The sequence below is a fragment of the Notechis scutatus genome, chromosome Z (assembly GCF_049901735.1).
Source record: "Notechis scutatus isolate UNSWTSFEM ecotype Mainland chromosome Z, rNotScu1.2, whole genome shotgun sequence".
NCBI classification, from domain to species: domain Eukaryota; kingdom Metazoa; phylum Chordata; class Lepidosauria; order Squamata; family Elapidae; genus Notechis; species Notechis scutatus.
In genome coordinates this window covers 89,036,155-89,056,975 of record NC_142025.1, presented here as the reverse complement: position 1 = coordinate 89,056,975, position 20,821 = coordinate 89,036,155, and the positions used below count along the sequence as shown (strand labels likewise).

At 34.7% G+C, this 20,821-nt stretch overlaps 1 protein-coding gene across 1 annotated transcript in view; it reads left to right on the top strand.

The window, feature by feature from the left end:
* The first annotated feature begins 3,889 nt into the window (after positions 1–3,889).
* The window catches only part of WNT3 (Wnt family member 3), a 30,138-nt gene continuing 13,206 nt past the window's right edge, over positions 3,890–20,821 (top strand). Inside the window, exon 1 of the mRNA XM_026682799.2 lies at positions 3,890–4,000. Within this exon, the coding sequence (XP_026538584.1) occupies positions 3,921–4,000 (80 nt within the window). The 5' untranslated portion in view covers positions 3,890–3,920. The remainder of the gene's footprint in view (positions 4,001–20,821) is intronic.

Sequence of the window (20,821 nt, the reverse complement as noted above, 5' to 3'; positions counted from 1 at the left end):
ATACATGCCAGTTGCCAAGCGCCCAAATTTTAATCACATGACCACACAATGCTGTGACAATTATAAGTGTAAAAAACAGTCATAAGTCACTTTTTCAGTGCTGTATTTTTGAATGGTAACTAAATAAATAGTTGTAATATAATAATAGATGTGTGTGTGTGTGTGTGTGTGTGTGTATACCCATGCACAAGATTTTACATCTGTGTTGACTAGAGCAGGGCTACAAAACTTGAGGCCCATGTCACGCACTGGCCATGCCCACACCCGGTTTAGCAAAGAGGGGGGGAAAAGTTCCGATATGTCACGTGACACCGCCATGATGATGTGAGTTTGACACTTCTGGACTAGAGGGAACATGAAAGAGCCAGCACAATATAATTGTTTTCAGTTTGGACTAAGACCACAAAGGCCACAGTTCAAATCTGTGCTAGACATTTGGGATGAGTCACAAAGAGGTGGTCAGGAGGGAATACTATGAACACTAACAAATAAGGGAAGAAAAAAATCCAAATGCAGATAATGTTAAATATTGTTAAACTTAAATCTTCCTTTCAAAGAACTAGAAGAATAATGTTGATACAGATTGTGACTACCCATTCACCTGTCAGAGTATAAAAGTATAAATGAGTGCTTTCTTCAGTCTTCTGCTCATTGGTCCGATCTTGCTGCTGTCATGAGCTATACCACCCCTTTCCCTATCTGCCTGCTTGGGACTATTTGGCTAAACAATTTCTAAAGAGAAAGCAATGGATGTTTTTGTGATCAGCTGATATTCTGTTTTCTGCATCTTAAAGCTTCAGTTGATTGCTGAAGTTGATTGCTGAAGTTGATTGCTACTTGCTTGAAGCTAAAAATCAATAGCTTTTGTGTTCCTTTGACTGCTGCTCTGAACTCTCCATGTGTCAGTTGCTACATCAGGCTTTCAAACAGAACAGAAGCCTTCATCAACCTAATAAAAGCAAGATCGGTCTGAAGTGGTAGATACTGTACAGGAATTTTATTCTATGTTTATAGTAAGTACCCTGTTTAGCTAACACATTTAATCCCTCCAGGTTCTATATTCACACGGTGGAATTCATTGTTAGTTTGAAAGATGACACAATCCAATGGTACACATGCTTTTCTTAAAAAATATCCCTACATTAATTCCTGTCATTTCTAGTAAACTCTGGAGAATCACCATCTGAACATCACTGGATTCACTTACTTTAGGTTTTGCCATCATATGTTCAATTGTCTTAAATTATATTTGTCTGGGCTTACACCACACAAACCCAAAGAAACCACAGGATAACTTTAGGGGGTGATGTGAACCAGGTCACATCTGACCTAGACAGTTCATTGGCCTAACAGTGTAAAAGGCAATGTCTTCTGTTCGTATAAAAAGGAAGAAAAGCAATTCATTTTGGGGGCACATATACCTTTTAATAGAAAAGACCTGTAATTTTTTCTTCTTAAAGTTTAGTATTGTCATGAATTCATTCTTAAGCAATTTGTGATATTTCACAGGATAAAGACAAAATATTAGCTCATTAGTTTTATTTATAAATCCATCAAATTTATTGTTCAGCCATATTATGAATTTTTAAATTTTACAAGTTTATTAGCTGAGACACACACATCATCCAGGGCTTTTGGAGATAAACCAGTAGGGTATCATAATTCTTTATTATTGTCATAAAAATCATTTGCACAAGTGAATCATTTGCACAATTGGGTGGATCACCCTATTAGCTTAAGAAAATTAACAAATCTGAAAGTCCTCATTTCTTACCATCCCTTGTTCAGGAGTAAAACGTCTTTTTAATCCTTCCTCCCAACCCACTTAGTTTCCAGATTATACACGGGGATATGCATATGCTGTAAAGAGCAGTAGCTTGAATGCAGAAAACTGCATTATTATTGCAGCAATGCAGAAAACATTATCATTGTATAACAAGCTTGTTTACTTATCTATTGCTATATTCAATTATCAATAGATTTAAACATTCCTTCGTCTTCTTTTTGTTTCCCCACAACAACCCTGCAAGTTGTGTCAAACTGACAAAGTCCCTTATGGAGCTTCTGTGGCTGATAGAGAATTTGGAGCCAGATCTCTTTGTTGCTAATCCAGCATCTTAATCTTTGCAGTTTGCACCAAATTGGCACTCAGGAAAATATACTGGGTCTGAAATTGCATGAAAAGTTGTTATATCTTATCCAAACATACAAATAAATGTGATGGAGAATAGCTTTGACTGAGGATAGAATGTGAATTTGCAGCCATTTAAGATAGGCTTTTTGATGTTAAAGAGGTAATATATGAATTGCACTATATTCCCTACCTTACATCAAGGTCTCAGTTCATGCTGAGACCTATATTGATAAACATTCTTCTTAAATCCTTCAGACATTTATAGGTTGAGATGCAACAAGTTGGGTCAAGAGAGATTTATTTATCCACACAGGAAGAAACCATTTTCTGAATAATTTGTTTCCCATGAAATGTCAAAATATATGCTGTTCATGAACTCAAACAAATTTTACATGTTCTATTATTTTGACCCTATGCAAGAAGAATGTAAAAAACAGAAGGACAATTATTATCGCACTACTTTGCTGGATATATATATATAGGAAGCTGATTATATCCTGAACATTTTAATAATATGAACAAGCAAAGAAAGAATCTCTTCCCTTGGATCCCTATTTCCTCCTGGATAATCTGTAAAATGGCAAGCAAATCATAGAGTTTGAAATCAAATAAATATATTTCATGGCCATTAATGCCAGTAAATGGAATGCAATTGCTGAGGCAATATTATGGCTTATGAAAAATAGTTTAGTATGTCACACCCCTGAGTGATAGTGACTATCGGGAGTCCTGGTCCTGTCAGCTTAAGTGGAGAGCATGAATGTCTTCTCTGTCACTGCATTTCAATTATGGAAGCCCACCTGGCCCCATCTCTGCATACTTGGTTTCAAGCACATAGCCTAAAGCCTGCCTCTAGAAAAGGATAGGAGGCGTTTTGGGTGTGATTGTTCTTTCGTGGTGCTATTGAAGGACTTTCAGTCAATTCATGTTTTTAGAGGTAGGTATATTGTTAATTGATTTTACATTCTTTCTTCTTCATTTCTGCTTTTCCTACATTTGTTTTTAATTGCTTTGAGAAAATGAGGCAGAAATGGTTTAAGTAAGTAATTAAAGATATTCAGTTGAAAAACAGATAATTTTTTCACCTATAAGACAGTGAAGGTGCATAACCTGTAAAATTGCCTTGGAAGGAGCAGATTTTGTATTTGCCATCCAACTGGCAGAGAAATACAAAAGGAGCCCAGAAGGCATATCAATGAAATTCAAGAGATTTCCCATTCTCACCTTACCTTTCAAGCTTAATCATGTCATGGCAGATGAACCATAAACTGTACATCCCATGGAGAGTTTAAAAAAATTGGGGGGGGGGAGGAGAATCACAAAGGGAATACACCAGAAAACTCTCTTTCAAGGTTTGCTTATTACTCTCTGTAACAAGCACACATTGCTGTGTGTGTGTGTGTGTGTGTGTTGAAAATGTTGGAATGACTGACAGCCTTGAACTATAGGCTCATCCCTCACCTTAGGCCGTGCAATCTGATTGGATGCTTCCTGACATCTCCAAAGCACAGCACATTTTAATAGAGGCTTTGGTAGTTTGTCAGGGGTGGGTGGGGAAAAAAGGTTCAGTGAGGTGCATTTCTGACCAGCATAAAGTCATTTTCTACTTTAGGAATATTTCTTGGCTTTGGGGGGGGCTGTACATGTGAGGGGGGGGGGGTAGAAATACCTGTTGTTGTTTTTTCAGGGTGGGATTGTTTTGTTTTGATTTTTTGGGGGGGTCCTTAAATGTTTTTCTGCAAACTTCGTGGAGATTGCTCTTCTCCTCAGCACCAAGCCTGGACTAATGGATTACCACCTGCTTGGATTAACTTTAGCATTTTTCTTCGGTGATACAAAGGTCCTAGCCGGTTACCCTATTTGGTGGTAAGATTTCTTTTCTCCTCATCTCAAACTTTTTGTCAGCCTACTCCTTTTTCCTTACTTTAGTATATTTGCATCCTCTCTTCATCCTGATTCGTGTTTCTCATCATTTTGCTTTTTCAGAATTTGTGCAAAGTTGCTACATGTTCACTTTGCTTTTTTTCGTTTTGGGAGGATTATACTTAAAATATTTTTTCCTTTTGCTTGAAAATGTCTGCCTCAGTCATTTATGGCATCAGAATAATATATTGGAATCTAATTTATAAGCAGCAGACATTGTAAAGGCAATCAACTAAAAGAACAGAAACATTAAACTACCACCAAGGTTTGCTGTTATTAGGTATTTGCCATCAGATCACAAATGTTTATTAACAATGCTATATAAAATGATTCCTCAGATGTGCTCTTTCACTTTAAATAGATTTGCTTAATGATGCCAACATCTGCAGAAAAAAATATCAAGAAAACAACCAAGATCTAAGTTTTAACTTCAATATTTTTTTTGGGTATGACAACAATTTGACATTTTAATTTCCTGCTTGCTTCATAAAAATATTGGCTCCATTTAAGCAAACCAAGAAGATAAAAGCTAAAAATTATTTTGCCAAAGACTTATTTCCCTGTACTGGGGCATGAGGTGATCTGAGATTTTTTTTCAGCAAAAGCAAAATTTAGGTTATTAAAAATATTTTAGCATTTAATAATCTAATGTTGGTTTTTCCTGTGGCTTAATTAAAATATCTCCTTATACTAAAATATGTTAAACACTTGAATTAGAAATATCAACAGCTTTAATATGAAGTTAACTTAAATATGGCCTTCCACTATCACTTTCCAAGTTTTTCTTTTATGTAAGTTATTCCTTAATTCCTATTTAAATATAATCATAAGTGGGCTATGAATATAAATCAAAAAGTGTTTAATTTTGAAAAATAAGTTGTGTTGGAAAATTTTTGTTCAGATGTCCACTATAAATAATAAAGAATAAACATTCAGTACATCTAGCGGTGTTTTTAACCTTATTTTGTTTGATTATGTGAAAATAATTGAGAAAAATTAAATCACAGCAACAACAAAAATACTCATATTTTCAATGCCAAATGGATATGACTCATATATGCAAAGCACAACCAGAATGTATCTCCAGGTTCAAAAAGATTCTCCTGTCATAAATTAGATTAATCAGATCTCTTTTAGCCCCAGGTTTGATGAAACAAACTTCCTATTAAAAAGAAGTGGTAAACTTTTAAGAATCAAATGTTTTGTTACAAATATAACTGTGAGCAAGAATTGATTCAGAGAATTTAGTTTAGTAAGCAGAATATGGTTGTACTGCTTATTTAAAGTTAATAATTTCAAGTTATAAAGAAAAATATTGGTATTTTAGTAAAATTTTGCCCTTTCAATCATACTTCTTAATGTAGACAGAAGCACTATAAGAGAACTATTTTCTTCAGCCTGCTTAATTTTTCCTTTCCCCTAAAATCTATTCTTCCAGTAGATATCTTTTGTCTCAAAGAAAAAAGATTAAGCCTCTGGAATTTAAAATACAAACATACATAATTCAACAACAATATGCACCTACACATATTTTAGGGTAATTAAAATTATCTATAGAGAATTTATAAAACGTCACAGTTACTGAGCTGCGCTTTTGGCTTGTATAGCTGTATTTTCTAGTATAGTATAGAGCAAATGCTCTAATAATTACATTGAAAAAAAGGCTCAGAAATGAACAAATCAATGATCAATAATTGATAATGAGCTGTAAGTCAGTATATGCATTTCACAGCAATCCTCGCACCTTATTTTGTTGTATGTTTTCTAATTTCTAGTCATTCAGTTCCTTTCAAATTCAAGTGATTATTTTCACTTGAAAGTTTATGTTTGAAAGTTTATGTTCCTTCATCTTGTATTATGCAGCAGGATTTAAGTGAATTGGGAAAGATCTGAATTTATTAAAGTTTCTCACAAATGTTCAATCCCTCTTCATGATATACTTCCAGCGGAAGAAGATAATCAGTAAATAATTGTTTAACAAATAATAATAAAAATTAATACATTAATAACCATGCATAATTTTGCACGAATATGTCCAAGTGCATACAAATATCAATGTATTGGTTTTATTAATGTATAACAGGGGGGAGAAATGGTCAGTCAGAATATATGAGGCAGGAGTCACCTTTCACATATATAAAAATGGGAAAGTCATAATTTACTTCTGCATTACAAAAAGATATAGAATTCTTCAAAGTAAACAGTCTAACTAGATGATGTAATTTTGATTACCTAGTCTTATCTTGAATCAGTGTCTACCCAATTTGTTTGAGCTACAAATCTGAAATTTAAGGTGCAAAAGACAATGAGAAAGCTAGTTAAGGACCTGATGCTGGGAATAAAAAATGAATCTAATACAGGTTGCAATAGTTTCAAATTGCCTGGTGTGTGCGTGCACACCCACACCCACAAATGCATACAAACATACATATATACATACATACATACATACATACACATATATACACATACATGTACATATTTTCATACATAGTTCTGTATAGTAATACTGTAGCACTATTAAATATAGCCAACTTGAGAGCACAAATGTATAAAACCAGCCAAAAAATTTGATTCTCAGATAAGAGAATATGTACCAGTATTTTCTCTAGGATTCTGCAGCCCATCATCTCAGGTTGTCATGACAGCTATGTACGCTGTGATATTGTTATATATTAGAAGAACTGGGTAACTGGATAAGGGTGACCTGGCTGTATTTGACCCAAACAGATATTAAGTATGATAGATTTTTCCTGGGCACATGAGAAGACAATGACCAGCATAGAAGTCAATTCTTAAAAGTCTATGGAGATTCTCAGTTATCCAGGTCATGATTATCCTAAAGGTTCTTTTCAAAAGGCAATTGGACTTCTTTTGTTTTTTTCCTTGAAGACATTTTGTTTCTCATCCAAGAAGCTAAAGAACTGAAGAATCTTCTTGGATGAGAAGCAAGATGTCTTCAAGGAGAAAAGAAAGAAAATCCAGTTGCCTTTTTAAAAATATATTTGAGTCAATTCTTACATTCAAGACTCAAAGTGCTGCCATATACAGGACTTAAATTATATCTTATAAATTAAGATACAAGGGAAAAAATTGTATTGGCTTAGATTATATAATATTTGCTCTTGTGGAATAGTATTTCTCCGATATGATCTTTTGGAATGACCTCTGGCTGACCTTTAAAACACATCCCTTGTATATGCTTTGGTTTTAAAAAAAATTGAAAAAGAGGTTGCTGTAGTTGAATTCTTTCAGATGCTAAATTCTCCAAAACCTCCCTGATTTTCAACCGAATGATCTTTACATTGTTTGCTTTTTTAATAATCAAGCTCATACCATATAGAAATCAAATTTTATAATTCAAGAAAATAGGGAGAGAAGTCTGATCATTAGGACAGATGGTGGCATTTTTAACTTGATTAAAAAGGGGCCAAGAAATGGGAAAGGTCAACATTTAGAATTGCATCAAAACAATGACTTTTTTAAAAGGAGAAAATCTACTGTAATTTTTTTTTGTGTGTGTGTGTGTGTGTATGTATATATATATATATATATATATATATATATATATATATATATATATATATATATATATATATATATATATATATATATATTTGTTTTCTTAAGTTTTTAGCGAGTACTTACATGTATGGTGTTACTTGGTTAGGGTATTTTCCCACGTCATTGTAGTTCTTTTAAAAAGTTGTAGCAACGTTTCAGCAGAATCTCATCTGCCATCATCAATACAATACAATACAGAAGCCTGATGATGGCAGATGAGATTCTGCTGAACGTTGCTAACAAGAACTACAATACGTGAAACTCTGAATAACTCACTATACATATATATATATATATATATATATATATATATATATATATATATATATATATATATATATATATATATATATATATATATATATATATGGTATTCAGCTTTGTTCAGGTATTTTCCACGTCAAACCCAATACAGAAGCCTGATGATGGCAGATGAGATTCTGCCGAAACGTTGCTACAACTTTAAAAGCACAACTATAATGACGTGGGAAAATACCGAACAAAGCTGAATACCATACATATAAATACCCGTGAAAACTTAAGAAACACACACACACACACACACATATATATAGTATATATATATACACACACAGAATATATATATATATATATATATATATATATATATATATATATATATATATATATATATATATACAGTATATATATATATATATATATATATATATATATATATATATATATATATATATATATATATATATATATATATATATATATATATATATATACATATATACATACATACATACATACATAAAAACATGTTTCTTTCACTGAATTTTATACAGTTTGAAAAGCTTCTGAGAATGCTGCAATATGTGTAAAAACCACAAAAAAGAAGGTGCAACAATCTTTACAGCCTGGGTTCTGGTCCCTGCAGAGAGGTACTTTCTTTCTAGAGCTGAGATGAACCTGGAGTTGGATTTGCCTCTTCAAAGTGATGTAGTCCAGTACTTATATAACCAGGGGTTGAATGGAGGAAGAATAACAGAATGCCCTGGACCACCAATCCTACTGAATATCCCTCAGTTTATAATTCAACACTTGGTCTTCTTTAAAAAGCATCCTTGAAACCAAGGAGGTAAGGTCACCCAAAATACAGGAATGCATTAGGAATTGTGGAGGGCTTTGGCAATTATTTTTTAACTTAATCTGCACTCTTGAGGAAGAAAAATGGACTGCAGTAAGAAGACCTCACCAACTTCTTGGTGATAAGATAAAGTACACTGTTTGGATGTACTTATTTTGCTAAGCCATTACAAGAAGCTATAATGTAGTTTGTTTGATTTGGTCTCAGAAAGTTATGTGAATGGTACCATGCAAATTCTTTATTAATCACTATTTCTAAACTCTAGTACTTACATCTTTCCACTGGAACTCTACTAAAATCAGCTTTTCCCTGCCTGTCAAACACAATGCCATCTTGGTGGTTGGGAAGGCGACAATACTTTAGCAGTTGAATTTCATCTTTAACATTTTGCCTGCTGGCTTCAGATATTAATTGACAACTGATGTTGCCAAAAGCCCATTGACAAGTTGGATGCCAGCCAATGGGTAAACAGCAATTGAGTCTAACCAGTGAGATGAGCCATAATTATGTCCATGAATATCCAAAATCAGTATCAATAACATTTAAACTCCAGATGGTGCAAATGAATTTGGAAATTAGATCTATCAAGGAAGAAAGTGCAGAGATGATTAAATGGGAATGAATACTCCAGAGCTGAATCTTGGCAGTAGAACATTCATGTAGCTAAAGATCAAACATCCTGATCAACTCGCCAATCTACAGAAACCCACCATTAGAGTATCCTTTCCTTTCTAGATATGCTGAATTACAATATCCATCATTCTAAGCCCGGAAGGCATTATCCCTGTTGGATATTGATAATCAATGCTATAATTAAATAGGGATAGGCTGAGAATAGGTTGAGAAATATGTATTAGGTGCACCTCCATGGTCTCACTTTAAAGAAAGGCTTGAATAAATAGAATAATCCATTTGACCTCTGTCCAATGGTTCTGTGAAAAATGTAGACGTTTTTCAAAGATAGGAAAAAAAACACTTGTACATTCTCAAAGGTACCATCTCACCTGTTAAACTCTCACCTCCTTTTTGTGATCTTTGTCCTCTTTCAGCCTTCTCACATTTGAAAATTTATCCCCACTTAACTGAACATATAATAAGTGAAATAAGTTGGAAATTCACCTGTAAGATTTCAAGAATAAGACACTTGGCAAAATTCTGAAATCAAAAAATTGCAAACAGCATTTATTCTATTATCTATAGTTTCCCTGGAGAAAAAGAATGGACATCTCTCTTCCTGTTTTTTAAAATAGACATTTCTAAAACTCTCCATCAGGCTAGCTAAAACCTTAGAAATTGCCAATACTGTATGTATTAATAATTACCATGTTTCTAATATTTCCTATGATGGAAATATACATGTTTACATGAATAGTATAGTATAAAATGTTTGAGTGCTTTTTCTTTGTTTAGTTATCTACATGTAACTCATTTACATAAAGTTGCTTAAATGGTGTCCTCATAACCCTATACATAAAATGAAAATACTCTAAATTCAAATATTGACATTTCTATTTGGCTTTGTCTTCCATAAAAGAGGTTTTTTTTTTTCATGAGATGGGTTTCCTTGCTAGCATTTATATTTGGCTTGGTTTTACAGAGGAGTAGTTACAGGATGCTTAATACCATGGATATTTGTTCTCAAGATGCACATTTTTAATTTCAGATTTTTTAAAAAAATCATTGTTTAGGCTTGTGATTTGAAGTTTTTAAATTAAAATCTTGGATGCCTCAAAACATTGTTTAGAGTCAGGTATGTTCTTGTCTTAAAGCACAATTGGATTAATTTTGGTTAATTTCTGTTCCAGTGTTTCCATCACAATTCAGGAAATAAAATTTACCTCAATCTTCCTTTGGGGTATTAAGGACAAATTTAAAACAGCCATCTCACAGATATTGTAACAACACCTATGGATAAATATTTGTGCAATTTATACCACATGCAAAACAAATATGGAATAAATTATTTTAATTAGTATAAAAAGAGACAGCTATATGTTAAAAGTTATATAAAACAGATGACAGTTAGATTTATTTAAATGTAAAAGGCAGGGGAAAATGGACAACCCAGTATTTGAATTTTATTCATATTCAAATAGGGTGTAAAGGAAGATTTACAAAGTGATTTTCTAGAATTCAGATCAACTGTTCATTCCTAGGAGTGAAAGGTTCTCGTCCAGAGCAGCGGAAAACTAATTATAACTAATTATAACTCGCCTCGTTATTACTTTGAAAACTGTTAGGGGACAACCTTAGTTCTCCGTGGAATTAGAGGTAATTAAAATTTTCTCCCAACTCTTGTCTGTGCGTTAAGGTACGTTTAAAAAGGTTCAGAGGCCAAGCAGAAATTAACTGACAAACATAAGTTAGTTTTTAAATTATGGATTCCGCCCACTCAAAAGTATGATTCTATTACAACAAATTCTAGATGTTACCCTCCAGGTTGCCGTATTTCGAAAGCATTATGAACACATGCCTTCTTGAGCGAGGGCTTTACAAATTAAGACTGCCCGTCTAGAGGCTTCTACACCTTATTTTCAGATCGATCGATCTCGGTAGGAATGATGGCTGAATTCCATACGATTGCGCCATCCCTGCAGATTTTTTTTTAAAAAAATCGGGTTCGAATGTGATAACTATTTGCCGACACTCGGGGTCATTTGCTCCTTGTGAAGTATGAAACGCGTGTGCTGGGAATTAGGAAAACAGGCCGAGGTTGAAAAGAAGGGCCGCTGGCTAATCGCGAAGGAAGAGAGAGGCGCGGCAGACGAACCTGGGAAGCTGCTCAAGGCGGCCGGAAGGTGCGAAGGGAATTGACCCAACTTTCTGGAATGCAGCTGCTAATGTACAGTAAGGGAACAGGGCTCCCGACATTAAAGCTCCAGGCGGATCTGATAAAAGATGACAAGGCTTCTGAAAAATGTTTAAACCTGTTCCCTTTACCTCTTCTCCTTTCTGTGGGCCAAGACAGGGGAGGAAGCATCAATGTACTTGTAACATTAAAGCCGATTAGGAGAGCCAACACTCGGAGTAGGAAAATAATGAAACACTCGTCCTGTTATTTCTAAATCAACCATCGAGATTATTATTAAAACAAAAAGTTGGAGTCCTAGGTGCCTGGTGGGATTTACATTTCTCAGACTAAGGGGCTAGACATATAAGAGGGGAGGGGGAACCATCCTTTGATTCAGATTTAGTAATATGAATTACTTAGGAAAACAGACAGATTAGCAGTTAAGATCACAAGCAAATGAACTGATAAAAGATAAATTGCTGTGATTTAACTTGATATTTTTGTAACAGTGTATTGTTTTATTTAATTTCATTTAGAAAAGTTTTCCAGTTCTCAGATAATCAAATAACACCAATAATCTTCATACATTTATTTGCAATTCAATATACAAAAAAAGTAGAGAAACATTGAAAAAAAAATCTCTCTAGTCAACCCAGGATCCATTACAAGATTTTATTACCTTTGATACTATCATTGACTAGTGTTAATTATGCAATTGCTTGGTTTTCATTTAGTCTGCTGTATGAACACTCATTGTTTATAGAGTATGGCTTATAGCTTTATGTAAAAATCATTAGGCTTGTTTAACCTGTTATGGTTACAGAAATTGTTATACAGAATCTATTTTCACTTAGTTCAGATGTTGACTGATAAACCTGAACTCACTGGAAGAGTTAAAGGATATAGCCAAGGAATGATTAATCATGAATAATTGTTTTTAGCCTGCCTAATTATCTGAGTTCATACAAGCAATTTAACCAACACAGTTTTGCACAAATCACTAAAAAACAGCTGGACAATTTATGATTCTGTCTATCATGAGCCCTCTATCTTTTTGTGATGTATACTTTGCACAGTACTACTAATTGATTAAAACTCAAGCTTTGATTAGAACGAAAAGAATGAAGCTTAAGCTATTGAATTCATTCGTATCAAAGTAACCGCAAGATAAGATAACATGTTGTAAGTAACAGAAAATAATAAGAAAAAATCTGATTCTGAAGAAGCCAAGCATTAAATTCAAGGACACACATCCCACAATATAATAAATTAAAGAGATTGGTGAACAGCTGTATTTTCCTTCCCTTCAACCTCCTTCGACATTGATGATCTCCTTTACAAAATGAAGCCAGGCAAGGAAGATTATTGAAGGAGGGAGGAACAGCTTCAACTCATACTTCTAATATTATAATATTTACTGTTCTAATATTTACTGTAGAGGAGATGGATATTTTCCTCTGGTAACATCCTTGCTGGAGTCTGCATGGTTGACACCCACCTCCAATACACTTGACCCTTTGGCAAGGATTAGGAGGGGTGTTGGTGAGAGGGGAGAGAAGGAATGAGAATTTTTCTTTCTATAATTTCCTTTACTTGGGATCCAAGGCCAAGGTTATAGACTGATATATGTCGTATGCTTCTCATTAATTTCATGGTGCAGATTTCACTTTTACTTTTAATGTGAGACAAAGATGATGGTTGAGTTCACATACTGTTGAAAGCCATAATTGTTTGGTTTGGGCTTAGCATGATGTTTGAAGCCAACAATTGATATATGATTTACTTTGTAGAGTGAGACCAGCCAGTTTTGCTTGTTTAACCAACAATAATGCAACATATGAGTTTAATAGGGTTTTATGATTTGAGGCTGCCCTATATCAAGTGAAATAATGAGTGTGAATATAATAGAATTAACCTATCTTTTGTTATAAAGAGATCCCTTTGGTTAAGATGTTATGATATAATGGTGTTTCCTAAATATTTTAAGTACATATACTTTACTGATTTGTCCATTGACAAATTTCACTTTATATGAAGCTAATATTTTAATCACAGTAGCATTAAAATATTTTAATGAAGTAAAACAGAATATTGATTGGCCTTTGAACCAGATTCATAGATAGGATAAGGGCAAAGAGTTTTGAACAATGTTTCTCAATCTCCCAACCCTTTCACAGTGATTAATCTCTGGCAGATTTTTTTTCACATTAAAATAATTTTATTAAGTATTACAATTGTAGAGCTAAAACTACAAAAAAGAAAATATAATAATAGAAAAGAAATAATGGAAAAGAAAGAAAAATAAAAATAAAATTAAAAATAAATGTAAAGAAGTAACTTCCCCCTTTGTCTCAACAAAAGACAAGTTAAAAAAATTCCATAGAAATAAATGTAAATATATGTAATATCGATGACACAAAACTGTTAACAATGTAAACAGAGATGTGTAAATTTGAAAATAGATAAATAAATAAATAATAATAATAAAAAATCCATTAGAACATATTTGTCTTCTATAATATCATCCACACTCTATGTATAATGGCAGGCATTTTTAAAATTAATTTCTGAAAGAATTGTTCTGATATCTTCTTCAGTACATTGAAGATTAAGATATTTTGCTCTATTCTTTGTTAACAAATCACATAGATGTTCTCCTTAAACTTTAATCTTTACAGGTGAGCCTTGACTTACAACCACAATTGAGGCCAGAATTTTCATTGCTGACAATCCAGTTGTTAGGTGAATCATATCTAATTTTATGAGCTTTTTGCCAATTTTGCTAAGTGAATCATTGAAATTGTTAGGTGAATCATGTAGTTGTTAAGCAAATCTGTATTTCCCCATTGATTTGCTTGTTGAAGGCTGTCACATGACTCCAGAATGGTACAGCAGTCATAAATGCATGCTGATAAGCAAGCACCTGAATTTTGATTACATGACTATTGAGATGCTATGATGGTTGTAAGTGCAAAAATCTATCGTAGTCACTTTTCTAAACAAATGATTGTATGTTATTTTTCCTTTTAGCTCCATCTCATGACCAACTTTCAAAATCCCATCCTAACATGTTTTTCCCCCCTCAGAATTCCAAACATAAGCCATTTTCTGATGGGAAAGTTTTATTCAATTAATTTCAAAATCTTGTTTCAAATCCATTTGTACTCAGCCCATTTATAATTTTCCAGAAACAATAATCATCCTTTTGTTATTTATTTCCCCAAATTGTAAAGTCTTTAAAGTGTCAGTGAAAATTTCTTGTGGTAAGGACTGAAAAGAAAATCACTCAGTGAATACTTTGCCGTTTGGAAGATCCTTAATATTTGAAAAACAGTTAAAAAATGATTCCAAAAGTAATTAAGAAATGAGCCAGATTGTGTCCATTATGATTTTGGGCATAGATGGAATCCCTAAATTTTCAGTTGCTCCATTCCCCAGCTGACCAGAAAAAACTCAGTTCCTGTTGTCTGCTTGTGAGGAGCCGCTGTCTGGAGTACATGGAGGCAATCCCATACTCTCTCCTTTGCTCTCTCTTTTCTCTGAGAGATTTCAATGGCCAGAACCTTTGCCCTAATGCCATCCCTGTTCCTTCAGGGACATCTAACTTTCTGTGTGCTCACTGGAAGTTATATCTGGCTAAGGTTCACACATTAAGCTTCCCTTTGCCAACAAGTAATATGTTTTTTGCTCAGACAAATCCAGCCAACACAGCATTTTTCAACCATCCACTATTAAGTAAACTGGTTTAGCATGATGTTATGGAGTCATGCAGTGTGTAAATCCAATACTAGATAGCTTATATATGATCCCAGGCTATGATCTAGTTTGCCTGACACACTAAAGCATATTATGACTGGTTTTAGCATAGCATTCAAACCTGAATCATGGCTTCAGTTGTGATAAGGGTAATTACAGTGTCTTTATCCATGATACTGATTGTTATCTGAATACATGTTCTGGAGAAAAACTAGTTTGTGATTATTTCTTCGAGCCTCTAAGATAGGTAGGTAGGTAGGTTGGTTGGTTGGTAGGTAGGTAGAATTCTTTATTGTCCAAGTGTGATTGAACACACAAGGAATTTGTGCAAATGATCTCAGTGTACATAAAAGAAAAGATACATTCATCAAGAGTCAAGTACCACAAGATACAACACTTAATAATAGTCATAGAGTACAATAAGCAATCAAATCACACTAAGTAAAAATAGAAGGCAAAAAGGAGCTAGTTTCAGCTGCCGCATTTCTGCTGATAACAATTTTGTTGTTTTATGTGGCATGGGCACACAAATAAAAATAATATGCCAAAGAATTGCCCAGGTCTATTTGCTTTTCAATTATACAATATTTTAAAACAAGGGGATATACTCACAAATCTCAAGGATAACTGACAAATGTCATTTTGTCGCAGTAAAGTGCTGTCTCTGTATTCTCATGAGTGCTCCTTAGTGTCAGATCTTTATTTAACCAAGAGTGCTGAACAATCTGATTAAAGAACTGGGATCTTTTCATCCCAAACTAGTTATAGGAATACATGTATTATACAACTCCTTAGTAAAGTAATGTGAATGGGTTCACATATTTTATTAATTTCAAATATATTTTGATTGGTTTTAGCTTGGTGGTGCAAAGAACTAGGTGGCATTTGTTTAATATTTGTGTGTACTTGCCATGTTTATAGGATAGACACAGAACAATAGAGTTGGAAGGGAGCTTGCAGATTGGTTTCTGAATGTTTTGTTACAGGCTAGGTAACATCTTCAGTGTTATAAACAGCAGAATACTGACAGTGACATCCCCTAGACTACATTGAAAATGTTATCTAGCCTGGTAATGAAATGTTCAGAAACCAGCACACAAGCTCCACCCTCACTTCACATGATCTTGATTCTATCCCTCTGTTAATGCAGCCCATAACTGTGGTGGGGTTTTTTTTTGGCAGCTGCCAGCATACTGTTGGCTCATATTTAAGTGATTGTCAGTGAGGACTCCAAGATCTATCTTGCACTTACTAATATGGAGCCAGATACCACCTATTCTATACCTGTGCATTTGGTTTTTCTTGTCTAAATATAGAACCATCATTAGCACCATTTCTGGCTTTAGAGTTTACTTGTAGCCTTGGAATAATCAAACAAGAATGTTCTAACTTCATGTCAGCCATTCATTTGGATAGGGCGGGGAGGACACTTGGTGACCTAACTTGTCATCTCTCTTTGGCAGGAGGCTTGTAGCGGAACTGGTGCCAACTACTTAGCTGGCGCTGCCTGGGTGCTAAAAATAAGTCATTTCTTGCCCTCAAGTCAGATTCCCTCCAGAGTTAATAACAACAAAGCAAACAGCCTGCTAAAGAAGAATTATCTCAGGCTAATCACCTCCCTGGAGCAGGGAGCTTGTCAGAGTTCAGGCAAGCAAACAGGTGAGCCAACAAACTCTCCAAACCTGACCTGATGTCCTTTCCTGAGCATTTTCAAAATACGAAGCATATTTATTGTAGAAAAATGTCCATTGGAAATGTTCGTCAACTAGAATTGCCATTGAAACTGTGGGAAGGCATCAACAAGGCTGCACATGGCTTCACTCTTACTCAGTTTCTACAGCCACTCTATGATGGGCCATTTCCACAACACAGACTTCTACTTCCCCAAACTTCTGGAGGACAGGTCTGGTTCTATTCCATGCAGACAACACAGCAATACTTTCAAGAATATTTCCTGGCCTTAAAATAACACAGAGAGCATGAAAACAGTTACTGCAAGGAGAACTAGACTAGACATGGGGCTTATGAAAGTGGAAGTTAGAGAGGATGGGTAACCATACTACATTGGTTCAGATTTATCCTCCCCACACCCAGCCTTGCCCTTTTAACGGTGAGTGATGATTTTCAGTCCCCATGGTAATAGATAGTAGGAACTAAAATTTAATTCTTGGGCTTTTCTCCAAATCTTCTACCCAGTATGGGATAAAATCACGTCAAAACACTCATTAAACATCGTCTAGCAGACACAGCCAATTGGATCTATCTAGGACCCAAACCTTTATTGTCAGTGAATCCAACTGGCACTCTGTTTCCCCTATGGAATACTTAACCAAAGTTAAAAGTACCTAAACACCGAAGCCTTTGTTATTTCACATTATATCACACCTTACCTCAGCTGTACTTTCAGGCTGATACCCTGAAAGACAATGCCCCTATGGCTCTGGACATACAGAGCATGTTTTTCTCCAGCCCCTGTATTACAGAGAAATTTGTACCACCCTGATCTCACCATTATTGCATAATTACCCAGAGTGCACAGGGCAATTCCATACTGCCCTGCTGCTTTAGATATCAAGTCTGCTAAAATGTATAATGTTGCCCAGTTCCGTGCAGCAGTGCTTAAAATTTATTGGATGATGAGCTGTGCCTCCCTCTAGATCAGGGGTGTCCAACCTTGGCAACTTTAAGACTTGTGGACTTCAACTCCCAGAATTCCTCAGCCAGCAAAGCTGAGGAATTCTGGGAGTTGAAGTCCACAAGTCTTAAAGTTGCCAAGGTTGGACACCCTGCTCTAGATTTAATGAGCATCTAATTCACCATACTAGAGTACTCTGTAATTGGATAGATATAATCTTTCTCAGATTAACTCTTACACCCATCTAATACTACTAACCCTCCTTTTAGATCAGGGGTCTCCAACCTTGGCAACTTTAAGACTTGTGGACTTTGCTGGCTGAGGAACTCTGGGAGTTGAAGTCCACAAGTCTTAAAGTTGCCAAAGTTGGAGACCCCTGTTTTAGATTATTTTGCTCTTCTTTTTTATATCTTATACTTGTCGTTTTAATATTTTGTATCGTCTAGCTTTTCATAATTTTAATGTATCTTTTGTGCTTTTTAATTGAGTGCACCCTTATCTTCCTTGGGCTCGTCAATGACCATAATGGATTTGATCATCCAGCATCATACTTCCCTAGTAATGCTGCATTAAAAATCTAAAACCCAATGACGATAGTTTCATGGGATAAGGCTAGTAGCATTTTTAAAGGTTAAATTAAGACCTGTTTAGTCCATTAACTAATTTTCTAGGCCAAATAATCAATTTATTTTAAGAAGTGCTGGATTTTTAAAATCTTACTTTAAGAAGTGCCTATCTATGTTAATTGATTTTTAGTCAGCAGGGCATGGCTAAAAAAAAAAAGGTGAAAATGGCAAATGTGTCATAGAGCTTCAATTGCACCTTCTAGGGCCCCATATCTTCACTTTTTTGCCACAATGTGCAGACAATCCTGCCTACCACATACTCCATTTGGAGGAAAGGAAGAAGGACTGAGGGGATGCCCTTTCTAGCCACATTTTTGCTGTGAACCCAGTTACTGGCATTACTAGATTATCTTCAAGGGAATAAAATTTGTAACAGAAAAGTGGGTCCCTACCTCTTTTCTACTCTCCAGTGTACATACGTATATCTCCCAAATGAGAAGTCAATTCCTTTTTGCCACAATTCCTGAATGCCACAAAAAGGCATTTAGGGGCAATGTGTAGCATTTTAAGTTTTATTTTCAATATGATTGGAGGAACTGGGGAAGATGATTAGCGATGGCCAAACTCAGACTGACCTTACTCAGAAACAAGTTCTATTGGGTTGATGGAGCTTGTTTTCACAAATTGTCATAGATGCTCTAGGGTACCTTTTGAGTGTACAGTTGTCGGTGATTTTGTGTTGCTTACATGGTGGGCTGATTCCATTGTGGAAGACTATACTAGAAAACTCCCATTATAGGGACAAGAGGATTTAAGCATCTTCTAATGAGGTAGCCAAGGAAACGGCCCACTAGGGTTAAGGATGCCATCAACCCCTGTGGTTGCCCTTTAGATAAGGAGCACTCTCAGCTGGGAGAAAAGAAAGGATCACAAGGAAAAGAAGCTTTAGAAAGTCCTTAAGACATCTGAGGCCGTTGGACACTCCTCTTGTTCTGTCCTGCTTACTTTTATAATAAAGTTCAGACAATGGCATTTGTTGACACTCCCCTGCATTCAAGTGGGAGAAATTCTCAAATTTTCTATTTCTCCAGTAATGTTCAGGTTCCATGAAAGCTCCTTGGTTTTATTTCTAGAGCAGTACAGTTACATTATTTTAATTATTATGGACTTCTTCTTGATCTCACCACATATGGAGTTTCTTCCAGTTTTTAGCTACTCTTTTTATGCAGATTACTGATGGATATTTAATTAAATCCATGCAAACAAAAATATTATTCTGATTATGCAAGTGTAATCTGATTCCTTTTGAACTGTGCTTTAAAAAGGGTACATATGTACCCAGTATCAAGCAACAAGTAAAATGATGGAAACAGAATTTCCATTCATTCCACCTGAGCCAATCCTGAAATTAATTTTAGAGACTCTAGATCTCTAATATTATGTAACGTTGTGGTGGCAAAATCAAATTATATTCTCATGTATGTGAGTGAATCTATTCGATTCTGGAAAAGTGAGAGAAAAGCACCCTAGAAACCTTAAGTCACAATCTTAAGATTATACAAATAACATCTGTATTTTATATTTTATTTCATTCTTTTCAAACATATCAAGAATTTTTATATTTTGCACACTTTACAAGTTTACAGTCTCCCATTTTACAAGTTTTAACTTGGGTTTATTAGTGAAGGCTGCTAGGTACTTTGTTTTGTTACGGCTGTTTTACTTATATAAGCCATTTGTATATTTAGACAGACAGGCACTTGATGTTAATACTTTAGGGCTAGTTGCCAATGTTGACTTCCCTCTTGACTGAAAATGTGGTTGCATGGGATTGTGATATGAATAGCTCAATGTAAACATATCAATTGGAGGAATTAAACTAAAGAAGAGAAGGTAAGTGTGATAGCAGCTGATGTAATCCATGCTCATTTGAGAGCAAAAGGAAAAAAGCCACAGATGAATGAAATTGGGAAGCTACTGTAATTAATTTAATTAATTTTTTTCAGTTCCAGAAGGAATAAGGTGGGCATTATCCACATTGTAAGCAGATATGGAGACAATTTTTCCCTTGTGCTCTTACTCTGCTGAACATCTAATTCCCACAGTACTGTCTTATGCCTAAGTATATTTATCCATTTAGTATGGCTATATTGCTATTATCCTTTTCACCTTTTCTACTACCTTCTCTTGTTGATATCTTTATTATGATTATTATTATTATTCTGAGAGTTTATGCACTGGAGACAAATTCCTTGTGTATCCAATTCTGTTCTGTTCTGGCTGGGTTACGTCTGCATACAATACATGATCTAATAACTCATCACACAAAATTATG